This window comes from Narcine bancroftii, chromosome 1 (assembly GCF_036971445.1).
Source record: "Narcine bancroftii isolate sNarBan1 chromosome 1, sNarBan1.hap1, whole genome shotgun sequence".
In the NCBI taxonomy this organism is placed as follows: domain Eukaryota; kingdom Metazoa; phylum Chordata; class Chondrichthyes; order Torpediniformes; family Narcinidae; genus Narcine; species Narcine bancroftii.
The window spans coordinates 65,279,797-65,298,124 of NC_091469.1; the positions used below are offsets into that span (position 1 = coordinate 65,279,797).

An 18,328-nucleotide genomic window follows, 5' to 3' on the forward strand; every position below is an offset into this window, starting at 1 on the left:
ATGAAGCATCAAAACCAAATTTTCAACAATGAGTTCATGTGTGTCCTGTCTGCAGGTGTAGCAACTTCAAACAGTCCAGCACATTTCACTGGCAATTCGGTTAGGTGTCCATGCCTCGCATAACAGATACTGGATTTCTTCATTGACAATGTATCTGCTATAATCTGAACCTTCTGGCCCAATAAGATACAAATCTCGAATTGTCTTAGATTGATGGAAATGTGATTGTTGGTGTTGAAGTTGATCATTGAATGCTTATAGTTAGGTTGCTGTTGTAGGAATGAGTTCTTTGAGCTCTTGAAGAGCGAGATAGTGTTGACCAGCAGTTCAATGGGTGCAGGTAATAATACTGTAATGAAGACAGTAACTGTGCCTGTACTGTCCCATTGTGCAAGCTAAAAGAAGCTACATCTGTGAACCTTCATAGATTGTAAGAAAGGATATGAAGAAAATCTGTCCAATATTGATTTAAATCCCATTGCCTCCTCCAGTATCATCTAAGGGACATTATTTCCCATCAAATATACATTGCCTATGAATTTGAAATACTGATTTAATGAGAGATATTGAATATCTGCAAGTATTATAAATCTATTTGAAATGTGTCATGAACTTGAATGCTGATACATGTTTTGATAAAATTCAGGGTGATCAAGGAGGATCCAGAATTCTGCAGAAAAGATGGACCACATTTCTTAAAGCCAGGCTGGTCTGCTCTCTGCCAGAGTCTGAGTTTGTCTTCAATGTCATTCAGGATGCTTATATCTTGAAAACATCAGATTGGAAGGAGTCAGTGTTTTATGGTGTATTTACATCACAGTGGTAGGTAGCCATGCCTTTGGCCCATTTTTTAATATTAGTATTTATGCAGTTTTCCCTGATTTACATAGCCAGCATTAGCCTATGTCATTAGTGGCATCTGATGTCCATCCATTGCCAGGTATGTCTACCCCTGGCTCTTCTTGTGTTGGAGGGTCCAGAGGAGGTTACAAAAATGATCCTGGAAATGAGCAAATTACCACATGAGGAGCATTTGATGGTACTGCTGGAGTTAAAATGATGAGAGGGGGATCTCAGTGAAACCTATAGACCTACTTGTTTGCTCAGCGCTACCTCTTAAATGATAGTGCTTGTATGATATCTTTGAGCCCAGTACAGATCTCAGTGTGGGAGAGAAAGCCTTGGTCAGCAGATCAATGGCTGCAGGTAATAATACTGTAATGAGGACAGTAACTGTGCCTCTACTGTCCCATTGTGCAAGCTGAAAGAAGCCATTATCTTCCATCATCCCCTGAACATAACTCTTTGGGATATTATTTGTTTATGAAAATTGACACAAAATAGTTCAGATTCTCTGCTATTTCCACATCACCCATTATTAATTTCCCTCTTATTTTTTTTCCACTGAAATATTTATAAAGGCTTTTTACTGTCTTTTTATATTTTGTACTAATTTACTTTCTTAATCTATCATTCCTTTTTTATTACTTTCTTGGTGTTTTTTCAAGTTTTCCAATATTCTAGTTTCCCCCTCCTGGATACTTTGAATGCATTAGCTTTTAATTTGATGTTCTCTATTATTTCCTTAGTTATCCATGACTGACGCACCATACCCTTACTGTTCTTGTTTTTAACTAGAATATACTTTTGTTTAGTACTGTGTTTTTTTTAAATACTTTGAAAGTCCTCCACTATTCCTCAGCTGTCTCACCATATAGCCCATGCTCCCAGTCTACATTCCTAACTCCACCCTCTACCCATTGTAGACTCCCTTGTTTTGGCATAGCATTTTGTTTTGAATCAAATTCAGTCATATGATAATCACTCTTTCTGCAAGGGAGCCTAACTATGAAAATATTAATTTTATCTGTTCCATTGCATGAGATCAGATCTACCCCAGGTTGCTGTGGGAGGTGAGGGAAGATGTAGCTGGGGCAGTAGCTATGATCTTTGAGTCCTCTTTGGCCACAGGGGAGGTGCCAGAGGATTGGAGAATGGCAAATGTAAGTTCCCTTGTTTAAAAAAAAAGGTAGTAGGGAGAATCCTTGGCATTATAGACCAGTAAGTCTTACATCAGTGGTGTGAAAACAATTGGAGAAGGTTCTTAAGGATAGAATCTATGAGCATTTGACGAAGTACAATCTATCAAAGATAGTCGGCATGGCTTTGTGAAGGAAGATCACGCCTCACAAACTTAATTTGAGTTTTTTGAGAAGGTAACAGGTAGATTTGTATCTTAGTAAGCCATTGACAAGGTCTCCCATGAGAGATTCATCCAGAAAGTCATGAGGCATATGATCAGTGGAACCTTGGCTGTGTGGATAAAAAATAGACTTACAGGTAGAAAGCAGAGTGTAATAGTAGAAGGAAAGTATTCTTCCTGGAGGTCAGTGAATGGATGAAGAGGTGGAAGGATGGGTCAGTAAGTTTGCGAATGATATGAAGGTTGGAGGAGTTGTAGATGGAGCTGAAAGTTGTTGAAGGTTACAAAAGGGTATAGGCAGGATGCATAATTGGGTAGAAAAGTGGTAGATGGTGTTCAATCCAGATAAATGTGAGGTGATGCATTTTGGAAAGACAAACCAGAAGGCTGAGTGCAGGGCTAAAGGTTGATTACTTAATAGTGTAGATGAAGAAAGGGACCTTGGGGTTCAAATCTTTACATCCCACAAGGTCATTCATTGCACGCTGATAGGATGGTTATGAAGTTGAGCGTCATTAATAGCGTCAAGAATAGAGAGGTCATGTTGCAACTCTACAAATCTCTGGTGAGACCACACTTGAAGTATTGTTTTCAATTCCAGTCACCTCATTATAGGAAGGATGTGGAAGCTATGGAGAGGGTGCAGAGGAGATTTACCAGGAAGTAACCTGGATTAGAAAATAAATCTTACGATGCAAGGTTAGCAGAGCTGGGCAAGGTTAGCGGAGCTGGGACTTTTTGATGGATGAGAGTAAGGGTCTACAAGATTATGAAAGGGATAGATAGGGTGGAGAGCCAGTGCCTGTTTCTCAGGACAGGAATAATAAACACCAGAGGACATGAGTACAAAGTGAAGGGAGGGAAGTTTAAGGGAGCCATCAGGGGAAAGTTTTTTTTAAACTCTGTTGTTGGTGCTTGGAATGCCTTGCTGGGCATGGTGATGGAAGCTGAAACATTCGGGCCATTTAAGAGATTCATAGACTGGCACATAGATGGAAGAAAAATAGAGGGTTACTGGGTAGGAAGGGTTTAGTACTTTTTTTAAGGAAGATATGGGTCAGGGCCACATCGAGGGCTGAAGGGCATGTTCTATGCTGTATGTAGTGTTCTATGTTCTAAAATAGCATGGTGTTCAAGAAAAAAATCACTGATGTGTTCTCAAGGCTTCGTCAATTGACTTGATTTGACCATCAATACATAGGTTAAAGATCCCATGACAACTGCCAGACCACGCTTACATGCATCAGCTATCTCACTTATTGTCTATGCGTCTATAATGTTATTATTACATGGTGGCCTGTAGACTATTCTCACCAATGACTTTTCCCCCTTATTCCTAACCTTTTCCCCGATCGATCCAACATTCTGCTCTTTAGAACCTATATAGTGTGCCATCACCCTGATCTTATTCTTAATTAAGAGCCCTGGCCTGCCTGCCTGGCCTCCTGAATTACCTGAAATTCTTGGATATTTAATTCCCAGTCATCTCTACCCTGTAACCATAATAGCCACTAAATAAACAAATGTTGGGGCTGCCGGAGCTGCTGTAACTACAACACTGCTACTAGTAGAGAGCCAAGACACAGCGCTACTCCAAAGGGTTCAACTGCCCAGTCCTAATGCCAGTGCCTCCATACATGCCTTAAGCACCCTGTAAAAGGGCTCCGTGGTGGTTGTAAATAAAATCTTGCGACTGGGGCCCTACAGAAAAGGCAGAAAAGGTGACCATTGGCAGCGAACCACCAAGGGGCTCAGCAGCTGACAGATCCACACAGGCTGCGGATGACACGGTCGGGCTGTGGGCTGCTGGAGACTGGTTCATGAGAACCAGGTATTGGAGCCAAGATTAGAAGGGGGAGCTGATGGCAAGAAGGGTTTCTGAAGGGCCTCGGGCGCTGAAGGCTTCCTGATTGTGTCTGAGGTTTGGATCTGGAGCTCGGGGTTGCCGATGAATCAGTAGGAGTCTATACAGCTGCAGAGGCTGCATGAGCACTGGAGGCAAATCCACGAACACTCAGTGTCTCTTTTGTTTCTTTCTCTCTTTCTGTAAGGGGCGCCAAATAACATTGATGGTCTCTGGCTTATGGCAGGCAGAAGGCAATTTTGTGTAATCTTAAATGTTTTTTGTTATTACATGACAATAAAGAATCTTGAATTATAACCTTTTGTGCCATAACTTTGTGAACTTCCTTTTGAATGTTATGAGCATTCAGATTTACTGCTCTCACACTCTTGAGTTTTTATAATCTTGCAGTATGCCTTTTTTGTTTCTTGCATTTAATTTTTCTGCCTTCCACATTTTACATTTTTCTAACTTTTCCTTCTGCCTCCATTTCACTTCCCTCTTTTCATCAGTTCCATCTATTGTCATCCAATAGATTTATATCATTTGGTTCAATCTATGTTGGATAATAGGTCTGTCTGGCAAGGTGGTTGAACTTAGTTAAAGTCTAAATGATGCCCTCTGCATATTTCAAATTTGATGAACTGAAATATTAGTGAGCAATATTAGAACCTCAGAAGCCCTCGTTAATCTTCCATATGTTTATCCACATGCCCGCATGTTCTTACATTTTTTTGAAAAGTTTTATTTTCAGCACTTATGTTCTTTCCACCAAAGGTATTCTTTAAAAAATGTTTTTTTCGACACAAGTTCAGGTACTGATGATATCAGCAAAATTCTCTCTTGAACAGGATGTGTATTAGAAATGGAACATGCTGAGCCCCTTTAAATGGAACAGTTTCATTTTAGATGAATACCTTCTTTACAAAAACAGCTCTGTTCATTGCTGCCAAAACAATTGAACTGTAAACTTATAGTTATCTAAAGGTTTGAAGCTAAATTATTATTTTTTAAATGCACATACAGGTTCTTCAATTCTGTAATGTAAATGGAAAATACTGGAATTACTTAAGAGGTTCTAAATTAGTAACAAATTATATCAACTGTATACAGATTGTTGTGGGCCGAGTTAAAGGACTTGATAACTAACTGCATGATGCCATTTTTATTGATAAAAATGACGGATCAGGGGCCATCTGTGATAAGATAAAGTTAGCATTTTGCATCAAAACCCCTTTGACCTGAAGTACTGTAATTCAACAGATTAGCCTATTGTTTGACGATTAATGTTTGATTCCTGCAAGGAGTTACATTGCCAGTTGGGACTGTAATGCGTATTGCTCAAGATTGCTTTATTGTCATGTAATAATAGAGAAAATGTAATATTACTTTTGCTTGCCATAAGGCAGACAAGGAGTTGCCATTAGTATTGCCTGGCACCCTTTAGAGTAAGAGAGTTAGAGTAGCAAAAGAGAATCCCTTCAGGAATGTTAAGTGTCCGTGGATTCGCCTCCAGCTCTCCCACAACCTCTGAAACCTCACAGATCCCTGATCAGGAAACCTTCAGCACCCAAGGCCCTTCGGTAGCCTTTCTTGCCCTCAGCACCCTCACGAATCCCGGTTTCATGAGTTCTTCGACTTCAAGTTGCTGTGTGGGTCCTTCATCTGCTGAGTTTCTTGCTGGTCTGCTGCCGTGGTCACTGTTCACCATCAATTGCTTTGTTAGTAACAAGCAGAGCTCAGTTTTCATAAAGAGGGTGTTCTCCCAAAATGAAACTGCTCCATTTAAAGATGCTCTGCATGTTCCACTGCTGATATACATCATGTTCAAAAGAGAATTTTGTATGGGGATTACTGATATCATCATGACCTGAAATTACAGGGGAAAACCTGTTTTAAAGAACACATTTGGTGGAAGATCATCTCCTCTGCTTCTCCTTCTCAATGGGGGAAGGGGGCTGTCATCCCTGTTTCTGGTGCTCTAGCAGACGCTACTCCCAGAATCTGCAGTCCCTCATGGTTGATATTGAACATAGGTGCCGCATTCTTGGTACAGACTCCGAAGTCGCAGGATTTTAATTAAAAACCTCATCAGCTCCTTTAAGAGGCTGTTGAAAGTCTGTATGAAGTTGCTAGCGTGTCAGGGTGGTTGGACCCTGCAGAGCAGCGCTGTGTCTCCATTCCCTGCTTTCCTAGGTCCACATCAGCAGACTGTTACAGCAGCCCAGCCATTTTCTTTGCAAAACTCAAGGTGGTTTATTAGCCAACACAAGCAGAATATGCCAAGGTAGGTACTGTATTTTGGTAAGGTAAAAAGAAGGGCTTAAACTCTTTTGTTGTTATAGAAATATTGGGCATGTGCACATTTTTTATGGAACTGCCTTACATCACGTCATCAGTTACTTTGGACAGAGTCTCATCTTGCATGTCCACAAGTCATCAGTTTACTGTTCCTTTTTTTTTAAAACTGCAAGTACTATCCTCCCAAAATGTTTTAAATCCATATAAAGATGAGAATTTATTCCTCTCAGCAGTGACCATTCAGCCACAAGGTCCAAGTTCCATACCTTTCTGAAGCTCATAAACCATAAACCGATGGTTCCTCATCAGAGCAGAAGTTACTTTGAGCTAAATTTTAAAAAATCTAATCCGACTGTTTTCAAGCATACATGCTTGAAATGACCACAATACCAGCACAATATGTTCTACTTTTCTACTTTTGCCAGGAGTAATTTGGAGGTGTCTGCCGTCTGCAGCTTTAAAATGTCCAAAGTGGAAGACGTTTTCTCTACAGGGAAGTTCATGCAAAGTGCCAGCTTTGATCAGTCTCACGTGAAATGGGTCATATTTGGGGGATCGGTTCCACTGCCACGTCCTGGCTCAGTGAGTATTTTTCACTGTCATACTATCTTCTAGGTTGTTACAAGTAGTGTAGCTGCCAGGTTTATAATGAGCACGAGTACACGCCAACAATGGGGAAACAAAATAGCAAGACATGGCTGTAAAATTACAAATTTTCAATATTATTAATAAACACTTTTGTGAAACACATCCCTTTGCTAAGGAAGTTAGAAGTATAAATAATTTATGATGATAGGCAGGAATATTATTCAATGATTTGTAATTATATCATAGCTTTTAAAATGTGAATACCAAAATTTCTAGATGACAGCTATCAAGAAGTAAAACATTTGAATTTTAAAACAAATATATCATTTTACCACTTCATCATCTGGGTAGGAATGTGTATCATGTCAGTTCTTTCCCAGAAGTTTTTTTTTTGTTTGATTCTCTTCAAGGGTGTAAATTGCTGATGTTAAAATGTTGTTTTAATTCTTCAATTCCTTTTATATTTCCAGTGCATAAACAATGAGGAAAGAGCTTTAAATTTTAGTAACTCTCTCATGTTGCCAGACAAAACTCTCCAGTTTGTTAAGGATCACCCTCTGATGGCAGATACAATTAAACCCATTGGAAATGGCCCTAAATTGGTGATGAAAAATGTCAAATATACACAGATTGTTGTGGACAGAGTTAGAGGACTTGATAACCACCTGTACGATGTCATGTTTATTGGTACAGGTGAGTTTCTGTTGCATGTACATGTTGACCTAGTCTGCAAATAAGTTGGAAGCCTAATGATTAGTAGCTGTGTAAGCCGTGCCTTGAAGGAATTGGATGAGAAGGATAACACAATTGTATTGATTAGCAGTTACCCATGGTGGCCTTTTATTTGTACAGGTACACGATCCTTTATCCGGAACTCTTGGGGAGAGTGTGTTCAGAATTTTGGAATTTTCTGGATTTTGGAAAGCCAGATATAAACCCACCTTAATTGTGCTGCCGTATCCACCCCCACTCCCTTCCAGTCATGCTACCGTCTCTCCCCCCCCGCCTTTGCCTGCCCGATTCGGGCTGCCAGTCTCTCCCCCTCTCCCACCCAACTCGCTCTCCTGATCTCTCGCCCACTCGAATCACGCTGCCGGTCTCTCGCCGGTCCGACTTGCACTGCCGGTCTCTTTCACTCGCCGGCCCAACTCGTGCTGCCGGTCTCTCCCCCTCGCCAGCCCGACTTGCACTGCCAGTCTCTCACTGGCCCAACTTGCACTGCCGGTCTCTCACTGACCTGACTCGTGCTGCCGGTCTCTCCCCCTCGCCAGCCTGACTGGCACTGCCAGTCTCTCACTGGCCCAACTTGCACTGCCGGTCTCTCACTGGCCTGACTCGTGCTGCCGGGTCTCTCGCCTCACCTGCTGGATTTTGGAGCTTTCTAGATTTTAGATGTCCAGATAAAGGATTGTGTACCTGTAACAGGAAAGTATCACTAAGATCTCGGAAATCTCTAATTTATGACTGTAAGTGAGTTCCCTAACTAACAAAGGTCAGCGGGTCAGTAAGCATTTGTTGTGAGAATGTGGGATTAAAGTTTTACACATGGTCCTATTACTTTAATGTGGTAAAGAGAATTAAATTAACATTGAAAAAAAATTGCAAACATGCTTTTAGTCAATTATAGTATTATGCTATATAAAAACCTAGTTTAGAAAAGAAAGATTATTTATTTTCATCTCAGCTGTACCATTGGATTCTCCTGCAACAGGATCCCCGCCGTAAATTCTTGGACACCCTGTGAAGCTTCTGTGCCACAGTTGGATCACAGGTTATCTTGCAAATTTCCATCTAAACTACAGGAAGGATGATGGTCTTTGTGGGCAGCATAGTGGCACAGCTCTTAGAGCTGCTGTCTATTGGTGCCAAAGACCCAGGTTCAATCCTAACCTCGGGTGCTGTCTACGTAGAATTAGAATAGCCTCTTTAGACCCTGCATATATTTCTATTGGGGACTTACATGCCTCCCATTATCCCAAAGACAAGCAAGTTAGTCTGTTCATTGGCCACTGTAAATTGTCCCTAGTGTGTAGGTGAAAGGTGTGGGTAAATTGCCCCGTGTCTATAGTGTGCAGGTGAATCTAGGTGGCTGGGGGAGGGCAGCGATGATGAGAAATGAGTAGAAAATAATTTTGTTAAATGGGTGTTAATAGCATGGATTTGTTGCTCTGAGGGATTGTTGCGACGCTGTGACTCCAAATTGTCAAGTTCTGCAGCAAACTCCTGGACACTGCACTTTGTCATGTGTTCGTTAGGTACTCAATTCCATCTATGCCGTTTATCACTTAGCTGGTGAGGAATCAACCACACACCTTCAAATCTACTAGAATGTTAAAGAAGCCAAAGCTTAGAGCATATCACAAATACTCAGCCAGTCAAAATACATAACCTAATGAGTTGGCTGTGCACCAAAATAATTATTTGGGAATCACAGTGGATAACTCTGCTTCAATTTTCTCAATGTCTATGATAATGCTTCCCTACGTTGGGTGAGGTAACTTGAAGTTGTGTTGATTTCTATAATCTTTGACTTGCTGCTGACAACACCTCAATTTGCCAGTGATGTTTGTGCCAAACAACTTGGTTTTGGCTTATTTGTTCTGATGACACAAGTTATTGACAAAGATAACACCTCCAACGGTTTCATTGCACACAAGCAAACCAGATTACTCTTGTTTTGGCACTTGATTGATAGGAACAATCTAGCTTTGAAGCATAAGTGAAAATGTCAATTCAAGTATATCTGAAATATTGATATAAAATTGGAAGAAGGAATAGATGGGAAAGGCGACAGTAAGAAAGTATGTCTAATAAACATGGGACTTTTAGATGTGTATTGTGGTATAATCAATTATCGTGACATATGGAAGGAGATATTCTGAATGCTTTCCTAAATTTGGCACGTGGAACCATGGTGAGAGATGCATAAGCCACTTATCAAAAGATTAGAAATGATGGTTTTGTATTTTTAGATGTGGTCACTAGTTGATTTACTATTCCAGATCTTTTATGGATTGCAGACCAATCTGGAAAAGGTACTAAAGCTTGCACCTTCAGCAGGTGACCATCAGAACTCTACTTGTGATCAGCGGAAGAGTATATTGGCTGGAAAAGACCTTTTGGTCACTAGTGACCAAGAAGAGCAGAATTTCCCAAAGCTAACATTTGCTCTTTTTCATGCTGGCCCCAAGCACATAATAACAATATTTGAGGAATTAAAAACATTAAATTATTATATTGTATATAAAATTTGCATTAATTTCTTATGTTCCAATGTTTGGGAAAGAGCCATTGAAGCCAGTAAAAAGGGTTCAGGACAGTGTGGGCAAGGAAACCTGGATCAAGTGAATAGTGGAGTAGGCTTTGGGAGTTAATTAGCTGACTGGTGTGCTCATTTCTTATGGTCTAAGAGTAGACATTTTTGTGATGAATAGTTGAAGTGAATGTTCTAATCTATATTTTTTTTGTTTCAGATAAAGGATTGTTGCACAAAGCGGTTAACTTTGGCAATGAGATGCATATAATTGAAGAACTGCATATTTTCTCTGGCTCTGAGCCTGTGCAGACGTTGCTCTTGTCCAAAGAGGTAATAGTAAACTACCTGAATGTTTTGTCACCAAATAATTAATTGTGAAAGGAAAGATATTCTGGCACTGGAGCCTACGTTACTGTTTTTATTACTTTTGTTCTATCGCAATGTTGCAAGGTTGTTTTAAAGGGTTACGGAAACAAAGTGGATTGTTCCTGCAATCATTTAATGTTCCATATGGACAAAGCTCTTTCCAATAAGTACTTTTTTTTTGTTTTTTTCTGGAACCTAATGGAAGAATTTGCGAATAAGTTCCACAGGCAGTAAAACAAATGAGTAAGCTTAAGTGGATTACTGTCGATGAGGTAGAAAATAAGTTGGTATTTTAGCAAATAGGATTATTATATCAGAGCTGAAAGAGTTTTCTGATTAGTTCTGTAAAGTTGAACTCAGCTAAAATAAAGAACGAAATCTCAACGTTCAGATTTTTATTTTAACAGCAAGTTAGCAGTCTGCTAGTATAGAATAATTTTTTAAAAATAAGACAGTTAGAGGAATTTGCAATTTTGTTCTGGCTTATGTTTCCTTTGCCTTCCCATTTGTGTCCTTGTTGTTAGCTAATTAAATTGTTTATTGTGATGTATTGAGATACAGTGGAAAAACACTGCCGCCAATCACTGAGACATCTCAACCACCGCTGCTGATGCCCGATGCACCCCCACTATTGCTGCTGATCCCTGGGGAGGCTTCCCGGGCCGGTGTAACACTCACTGGCAAGTTGGCGTTCTCCTGTCTCCCTGGTCACCGAAACTCCGACACCTGAATCCCAACTCCAAATTCTCCCCTCGGCCTACCACTACACACCAGGATGTCCAGTGTGCAGTAATAGGCTAAGGGGAGAGTTCAGGGTCAGAGTCCAAGTAAATCAACTCAAAGTTAACAACAGGTAGTGCAAGAATGAAGCAGAAGTGCAGGCTGTGGTGTAACAGTCAGTCTAGGAGTCAGTCAAAGTATAAAGTTAGAAGATAAAGTTCATGGTATAGAAAAAGTACAGTTAAAATAGTGCAATGGCACCATCTTTTACCAATGAAAGGTCTAGTTAAATGCTATGACAGCAGGAAAGAAATTGAACAAAGGCATAAGCTGTCTTCCCCAAATACTACTTAATTTTTAACTCAACACTTTTTTAAGATCCACCATTTATTTCATCTCTGATCAAGAATTTGCCCATTTTGTCAAATTTTGCTTTAACTTAGAGGGCTGAGTACTCTGAAGGTACAGTACAACTCGATTATCTGAAATTGGATTCTCCGAAGTCCTCATTTATTCAAAATATTTCCAGAGCCGAACTGACCTCACAGGTTGGAAAAATATTTCACTTGACTTGAAATTAGAATGCAGATTATCCTTGTTTCAAGTAACTCCCTCCCCTCTCTCTTTCCACTTCTTCTTTATCTTCCCCATTGACCTTTCTGTCCAACTCTCCCTCTCAAACTGCATGCCACTGTCACCCAGCCACAAGCTGTCAGAAGAATCCTATGTCCCGGCATCATCAAGGAGAGCGGTTTCCCAGATAGGATCAAGACCATGGGCTCAGTTGCATTCCCTTCCCTCCTATTCCCTTCCCTCCCTCCCTCCTTAGCACACCAGAGCTCCTGATGCTGGACCCTGAACTCTTTCCTCGGCCTATTATTGCACACCGGACTTCCCGGTGTGCAGTGGTAGGCCTAGGGGAGAATTTGGAGTTGGGACTTGGGTGTCAGTTCCAGTGACCGGGAAGACAGGAGCCCACTGACTTGCCAGTGAGTGTTTCACCAGCCTGGGGAGCCTCCCTAGGGATTAGCGGCAATAGTGGGGGCACATCGGGCATCGACAGCGATGGTTGAGATGTCTCAGTGATCGGCAGCAGCATTGTGGTCAGCATTTATTTTGGAGAGAATTAAACATTGATGCAAGTGATTGGCTGTTGATACTTGGCTGTTTTTAGAAAAGAAATGGCCAGTTATCCGGAAAAACTGTTTATCCAATATTCAGACATTCAGAGTTTTGTACTAAAAAAAATTATGTTCCCATATTTTTTTTAAAAATGGAATTTCAAAGTTATTTTAATTTTTATTTTTGTGATGTCATGAAACGAACTACTGGCAGAATTAAAGCTGCATATCCAATTTGCTTCTTATAGATTTGAGAAGCAGCAGAAACTGGATTAATTGAATAGCTTCATTCAATAGAATTTCAGTGGGTCATGAATTAGCTTGTATGAATCAAATCTAAATGGATAGATTTTCAATTGCAGTCAGAGGGATGTTTGTTTACGTAGAAATTTGTGGTGGGGAAAGCCAGCTTTGATCCCACTGACAGTTCATTTCACGCGCAACTGTAATTAAAAATTAGTTTTAAAAAATCCAAACAAATAATAGTTGAAAAGCATGTCTCTGGCACAGTGCACTAAACTTTAGAGGGACTTGTTTTTGATTTGACACATGTTTTGAACATGGAACGGCACAGTTCAGGCCCTTCAGCCCACATTGTTGTGCGACTTATGTAAACATTCATTTTTACAATGGCTGGTGTAAATTTTATGGATTTGGCTTCCTCCTTCATTGTAGAAATAGTGTTTACAATCATCTGAATTGATCTTTGAACTTTCTTCTTGTAGGATCGAAAGTATATCTATGCAGGATCCCATTCAGGAGTTGTTCAAGTTCCTGTGGCTTTCTGTGAAAAATACAAAACCTGCACAGATTGCATTTTGGCAAGGGATCCCTATTGTGCTTGGAACCCCCTAAATAAAAGCTGCACCAGGATAATGAAGGACAACAGCAATAAGTATGTGTGTTCAATGCAAAATGAAATATTTAGATGAAGCCAAATATGACTTGTGAATTTACACAAGTTTACTTGTAGTTAACATATTGATCATCTTAGTGTTGTAAAATATGAACACTTGGATATACTTATTTTGCTAACTACAAAGTTCTCAATCTCCTTGATTGGATATGGACCGAAGGCCCATGACTCTCACCACAGAAACTTATGTTCCAAATCATTGTTCACACCAATCAAGGTGGTGTTCTCAATCTGGTTATTCGTTTTAATAAATGAAGTACAACACCAGTGCATTACAGTAGAATAAGATGATTAAAGTTCAATTTAAATTGTGTTTATCATTTGGTTTGATTTTACATGGTGGGTTTTAGGTGTTTATTTAACATATGATTATTTTGTTTCGCAAGAACGGCCTTTCACTCTGAATAATTATCCAAGATTCTTGCACTGAATTGTACTTCTTAACAAGCTGTCTCTGGTTTTGTCTTCTGTTATATTCACAGTAGCCAGGATCTGAACAAATGGCTATTTTCTGCCATCCATGCCTGGTTTATTGATTAACTTCAAAGACTTCAATTGCATGTAAATGATGAACTGCTTCTTGGATATTTACTTTATGCTTGTGCAACCATAAGCAATCTATGACTATATTGTCAAAAAGAAACCTTCATTAACCTTTATGAGGAAAATTTATTTTGCTTTTTTTTTGCATCTGCCATTAGTAGAGTTTTGGCTCCCGTTTATCATCATCTTGCACGTCATTTCCTTTGTTGCTTTACTCTGGGTCTCTGGTAGTTCTGTTGCAGAGTGAAAACAATATCCTAATATGCAGAAAATCGGTGAAGGCTGCCTTTTCGTCATCAAATTTCCAGCATCTAAATCCCAGAATTTGTCTGGGAAGATTAGAAATCCCCATGCCAATGTGAAATTTCGAATCTGATTGTCAGCTTCAAATAGAGACAGGTGGAATGGAAACATTCGAACATTTCCGATTTCCATTTTAAGTAGATACTTGCAATGAATTATTTTCATTTGAACCTTTATTTAATCAAAACTCAAGAACAGCTTCATCTCAATTAGAAGAAAATTGTCAACTGGAGCCCACATCGGGAATTTGAGGGCATGTTCTCAGCTGGACTGCTGTTTTTTAATTCAAGTTGAACTAAGATCTTTTCTGCTCTCTCAGATGGATCTTTGAAATATTCCATCCTATTATTTGTTAATGACAAAGTGAGTTCTTAATCATTTATTTTACTTTTTTTACTCTTGGTCCAACATCTTGCTAAGGATGCTTACCTGGGTCTTAGTACATAGCTGTTAAGCTTGGTGACTGTGTTTGATGCTACTTGCTGAAATTGAGAGGTGTTATAAGACATGCCCATCTTTATTTTGTTCAGCATGACTAAGCAGTTTTGGCTTATGACAAAATTAATACTTAACATACAGCATACTAGATACTAGGTTTTTATTTGTATGCGTCCAGTGAACTACTGTTTTCTTCCCCAAAATGTGTTTAAAGGATGAGTTGTTTATGGTTTAGATTGTGGTTGCTTCCAAGTATTAATGATTTGTTTTCTTTTCCACAGTAATTTGATGCAGTTTCTGAATGGAAATGCTGCTCACTGCAGAACCAAAGATGGTATGTGAACAACTGTTCATTCTCATCATTAAATGCCATGTTATTGGCTCTAAGAGGCAACCTGCAGTTCATTCTGTTGGCAGGACAAGTGCTTTTCATTCACATCTTAATATTCTGGAAATCCACATTTGATAGACTAATCTTGATTAGTTAAACTCTAAAGATCCATTAATTAGCGAATAGCTATTTTACATATATGTGTTTGTGCCTTCAACAAGTAAAGCTCCCTTATAATTCCCATCTGCAGTCACCGCCGTAAACCTAATCAATTGTGGAGAAGCGCACAATAAATGAAAATCCCTTTTAAATAATGATCAGAAACTTGTGAAGCTGCTGTGTTGTGTAAGTACAGTATATGTGGTGTGTGTTTCCACCTAGAACCCACACTGAGTTCTAAAACTTCCCTTGCTGATAGTATTTTGATCAGAGGAAATAAAGATTAGAAGTAAGCTACTTTTGTTTTTGTTTTAAAACCTTTTGCATTAGGAAGCCAGACCTTGTGATGATTTATGGGTCTGCGTATGATACACATGGTAATGAACCATTGGAACTTCTGGGGGGGGGGGGGGGGGGGGGGAGGAAAGCACACCCAGTTAACATATACAGCTTAGCTCCAGGTAAAATCATATTTGTAATTTTAATGCATCATGCCATTGAATTCACTCCTTTCACAAGTTTCAAAAACAATTTAAAGTGCAAAAGTTTCAAACTCTACATGTAGTTCTTCATCTCTTTTTTTTTAAAGACAGCAATGTCCTTTTAATCTTCACTTTTCAAATTAAAATGTTGAATTTGCAGGTCCTTGTGTCAGAAAGAGGGATATAACCCTAACCCGCTCCATCACACCAGAATTATGGTGTATATTGCAGTATAAAACCACAGCTTTCACATGCATTTACAAAACATTCACATAAGAGAGAAAGAATATTCTGAAAGGTGATTGTTCAGAAGTCGGTCTGGACGTTTTCAGCCATTTCTTTACACTGAATCGGACACCAATGACAGAAAGCACCCACTGGCTTTGGAATGTCTCAAGAGATGATTCAACGGGAGGATAAAATAATGGACTGAAACAAAACACCCTGCACTAGAATTGTCAACCCAATTATCCTGAATCCATTTTGTACACAAAGTTCCTCATCTTCAAGTCAAACCAGACAAATGAAAAATTGTTCATGTTTTTGGGGAACTTACTATTAAAGTAAATTCAGTTGGAATCCAGTTAATATACTGGATTGAAGTATAAATCAGAATTGTTCATTTGCATTGCTTATAAAATAGAAGTGGAAATTTTGAGTTGTGTATTTCTTGGGTTAAGCTGTCAATAATTTTGAATTATACCAATGGTCTCTAGAATGTTTCAGTTGGCAGTGGTATCAAGTAAAAGGAGGAATATCTTTTATGTTTTGTTTCATTTCATAGTGGAATCTGTGTCACCTGAAGAGCACATAGTGAAACAAGGAGAACTGATAGAATTGAAGTGCCTACCTGCCTCCAGACTGGCTAAAATTACATGGAAATTAAATAACAGAACTCTCCATGAGAATTCAAATTATCGAGTTGATCAAAACAATCTACTGATTTTTCATCTTACTGACGCTGAATCTGGAATCTATGATTGCTGGTCCAGGGAAACTGTAAAGGGACACACGTACCAACAGCTGGTGGAAAGGTATTCTCTGATCGTTGAGAATCCAGTGAATATCATAACAGCATCTCCAACTACACAACTTACGAAGATGGAAGGTAAATCTTCATCAACTCTGACAAGCACAGATAAAGAAAGGAGAACTCCTCACACAATCACATCCTGGATTCAAACTGAGTTTTCTACTTCAACAGAGTTCCACACTTCCACTGGCATGTCCTCAACCCCCATGCTCACACCTACAGATAATGCTGATTTAGAAATAGAAACTAAATTTGACAGAAGTTCTTCCATGTCTGAAGAAATTAATAGCTTTCTATTGTGTACCCTTGTGGTAATTACACTTCTATTCCTGATGCTAATTATTTACAATTGTTACATGAAATACTTGCCAGGTCCTTGCCTGACATTATGCTTGTATAAAGTTGGCAATGGAAAGAAACCACAATTTGATTATGATAATGTTTCCGAGGAGCTTGTAAAACAGCAGTCAGTGCAAATCAATGGAGATAATCAAGGTAGTGAGCAGATTGCAACTGGCGACAAGGGTTATGAAACTGAATCAGACTGTGGAAATGGAAAAATTCCTCATGCAGAGAAGCCCCAGGAATTAAAGCAAATCCAGGAAAACTACTCCATCAAATCCGTTGATGCAGAGAAAGATGCAGATATTAAATATATTGACGAGGAAGCACAGAGTCTTTGCTAGCAGTTGGCTGTGTATGTAACGCTTATGAAATGGAAACTGGGAAGCTTTTAATAAATAGTCCAGATCATGAAATGCTATAAAAATGTTGCAGTAGATTACAGAAACTCTTTAAAATGATGTTAACATTAAAGTCTCTTTATTCAACCTGCATTATATTCAGCACTCTCTGATTACAATTCATATCTTTTCAATATATAAATGATTTGTAGTTCATTCCAAATTGGAAATTATTAATTTATCAAATTGGTAAATCTCAAAGAGCTGTCCAAATTGGAGCATGATTTTTTTTTTTTTTTTGCATACTCTGTATATGTGATATTTTGTATTGCACCGAAATTTGAGTAATATTCTGTTGGACATATTGTAGCTTGTTGCTGTATCTAATGTAGGTTGATACCTTTTGTTTATGCTAACATTGTATACCTCAGGGATCAGACAGTGAATCTTAGGTTTGTGGACTTTCATTAACTTCCTCATGAAAATGGACAAAAGACTATGAGTGTGTTTGTGTCTTAACTTAAAATGACATGCTTGTACAGTGAAGCATGGGGTCTACAGGCCGTTGATTCATAGAAATAATCTGTTTTAAAAGGAATGCTTTTACTGAGCCAAATGCCCTGTCGCAAAGACTTTCTTTACCCGTAGAAGAATATTGCTACTCAGTTGAATGTTATAGCAATTATGTTATAGCAAAAATGGTGCAGACGTGACCATTTCTAACCGTGTGATATGGATTGATTATGTACAAAAGTGGACAAAAATGAAAATTGCCACCCGGCTACATCCTTTGCAAAGCGGTTGCTGTTTGGCTGTGGATTTTGAAAGGCCTGATCTGATGGACTTAAAGGACTGACAGAAGTGCATGGGAGCCTGTGTTTTGCTGCTACAGATATTGATTATTGTAGTAACCCACTGAACTGCTGTAGAAAATAAGAGCAACAGCTGCAATTAACCAGCTTTCTAATCTGTTGATATGGCAGCATTTTACATTTCTATTTTAATTTTTTGTACAGCAAACATTTCATTTTCTGGCATCTTG

At 39.1% G+C, this 18,328-nt stretch overlaps 1 protein-coding gene across 7 annotated transcripts in view; it reads left to right on the plus strand.

The window, feature by feature from the left end:
* The window catches only part of LOC138758950 (semaphorin-4D-like), a 169,063-nt gene extending 151,691 nt beyond the window's left edge, over nucleotides 1–17,372 (plus strand). For all 7 annotated transcript variants that reach the window (XM_069928618.1, XM_069928634.1, XM_069928626.1 and 4 more), the window contains 7 exons: nucleotides 647–822; nucleotides 6,773–6,929; nucleotides 7,406–7,628; nucleotides 10,409–10,521; nucleotides 13,124–13,293; nucleotides 14,880–14,932; nucleotides 16,355–17,372. In XM_069928618.1, the coding sequence (XP_069784719.1) occupies nucleotides 647–822; nucleotides 6,773–6,929; nucleotides 7,406–7,628; nucleotides 10,409–10,521; nucleotides 13,124–13,293; nucleotides 14,880–14,932; nucleotides 16,355–17,289 (1,827 nt within the window). In that variant the 3' untranslated portion in view covers nucleotides 17,290–17,372. The remainder of the gene's footprint in view (nucleotides 1–646; nucleotides 823–6,772; nucleotides 6,930–7,405; nucleotides 7,629–10,408; nucleotides 10,522–13,123; nucleotides 13,294–14,879; nucleotides 14,933–16,354) is intronic.
* Nucleotides 17,373–18,328: the final 956 nt, after the last annotated feature.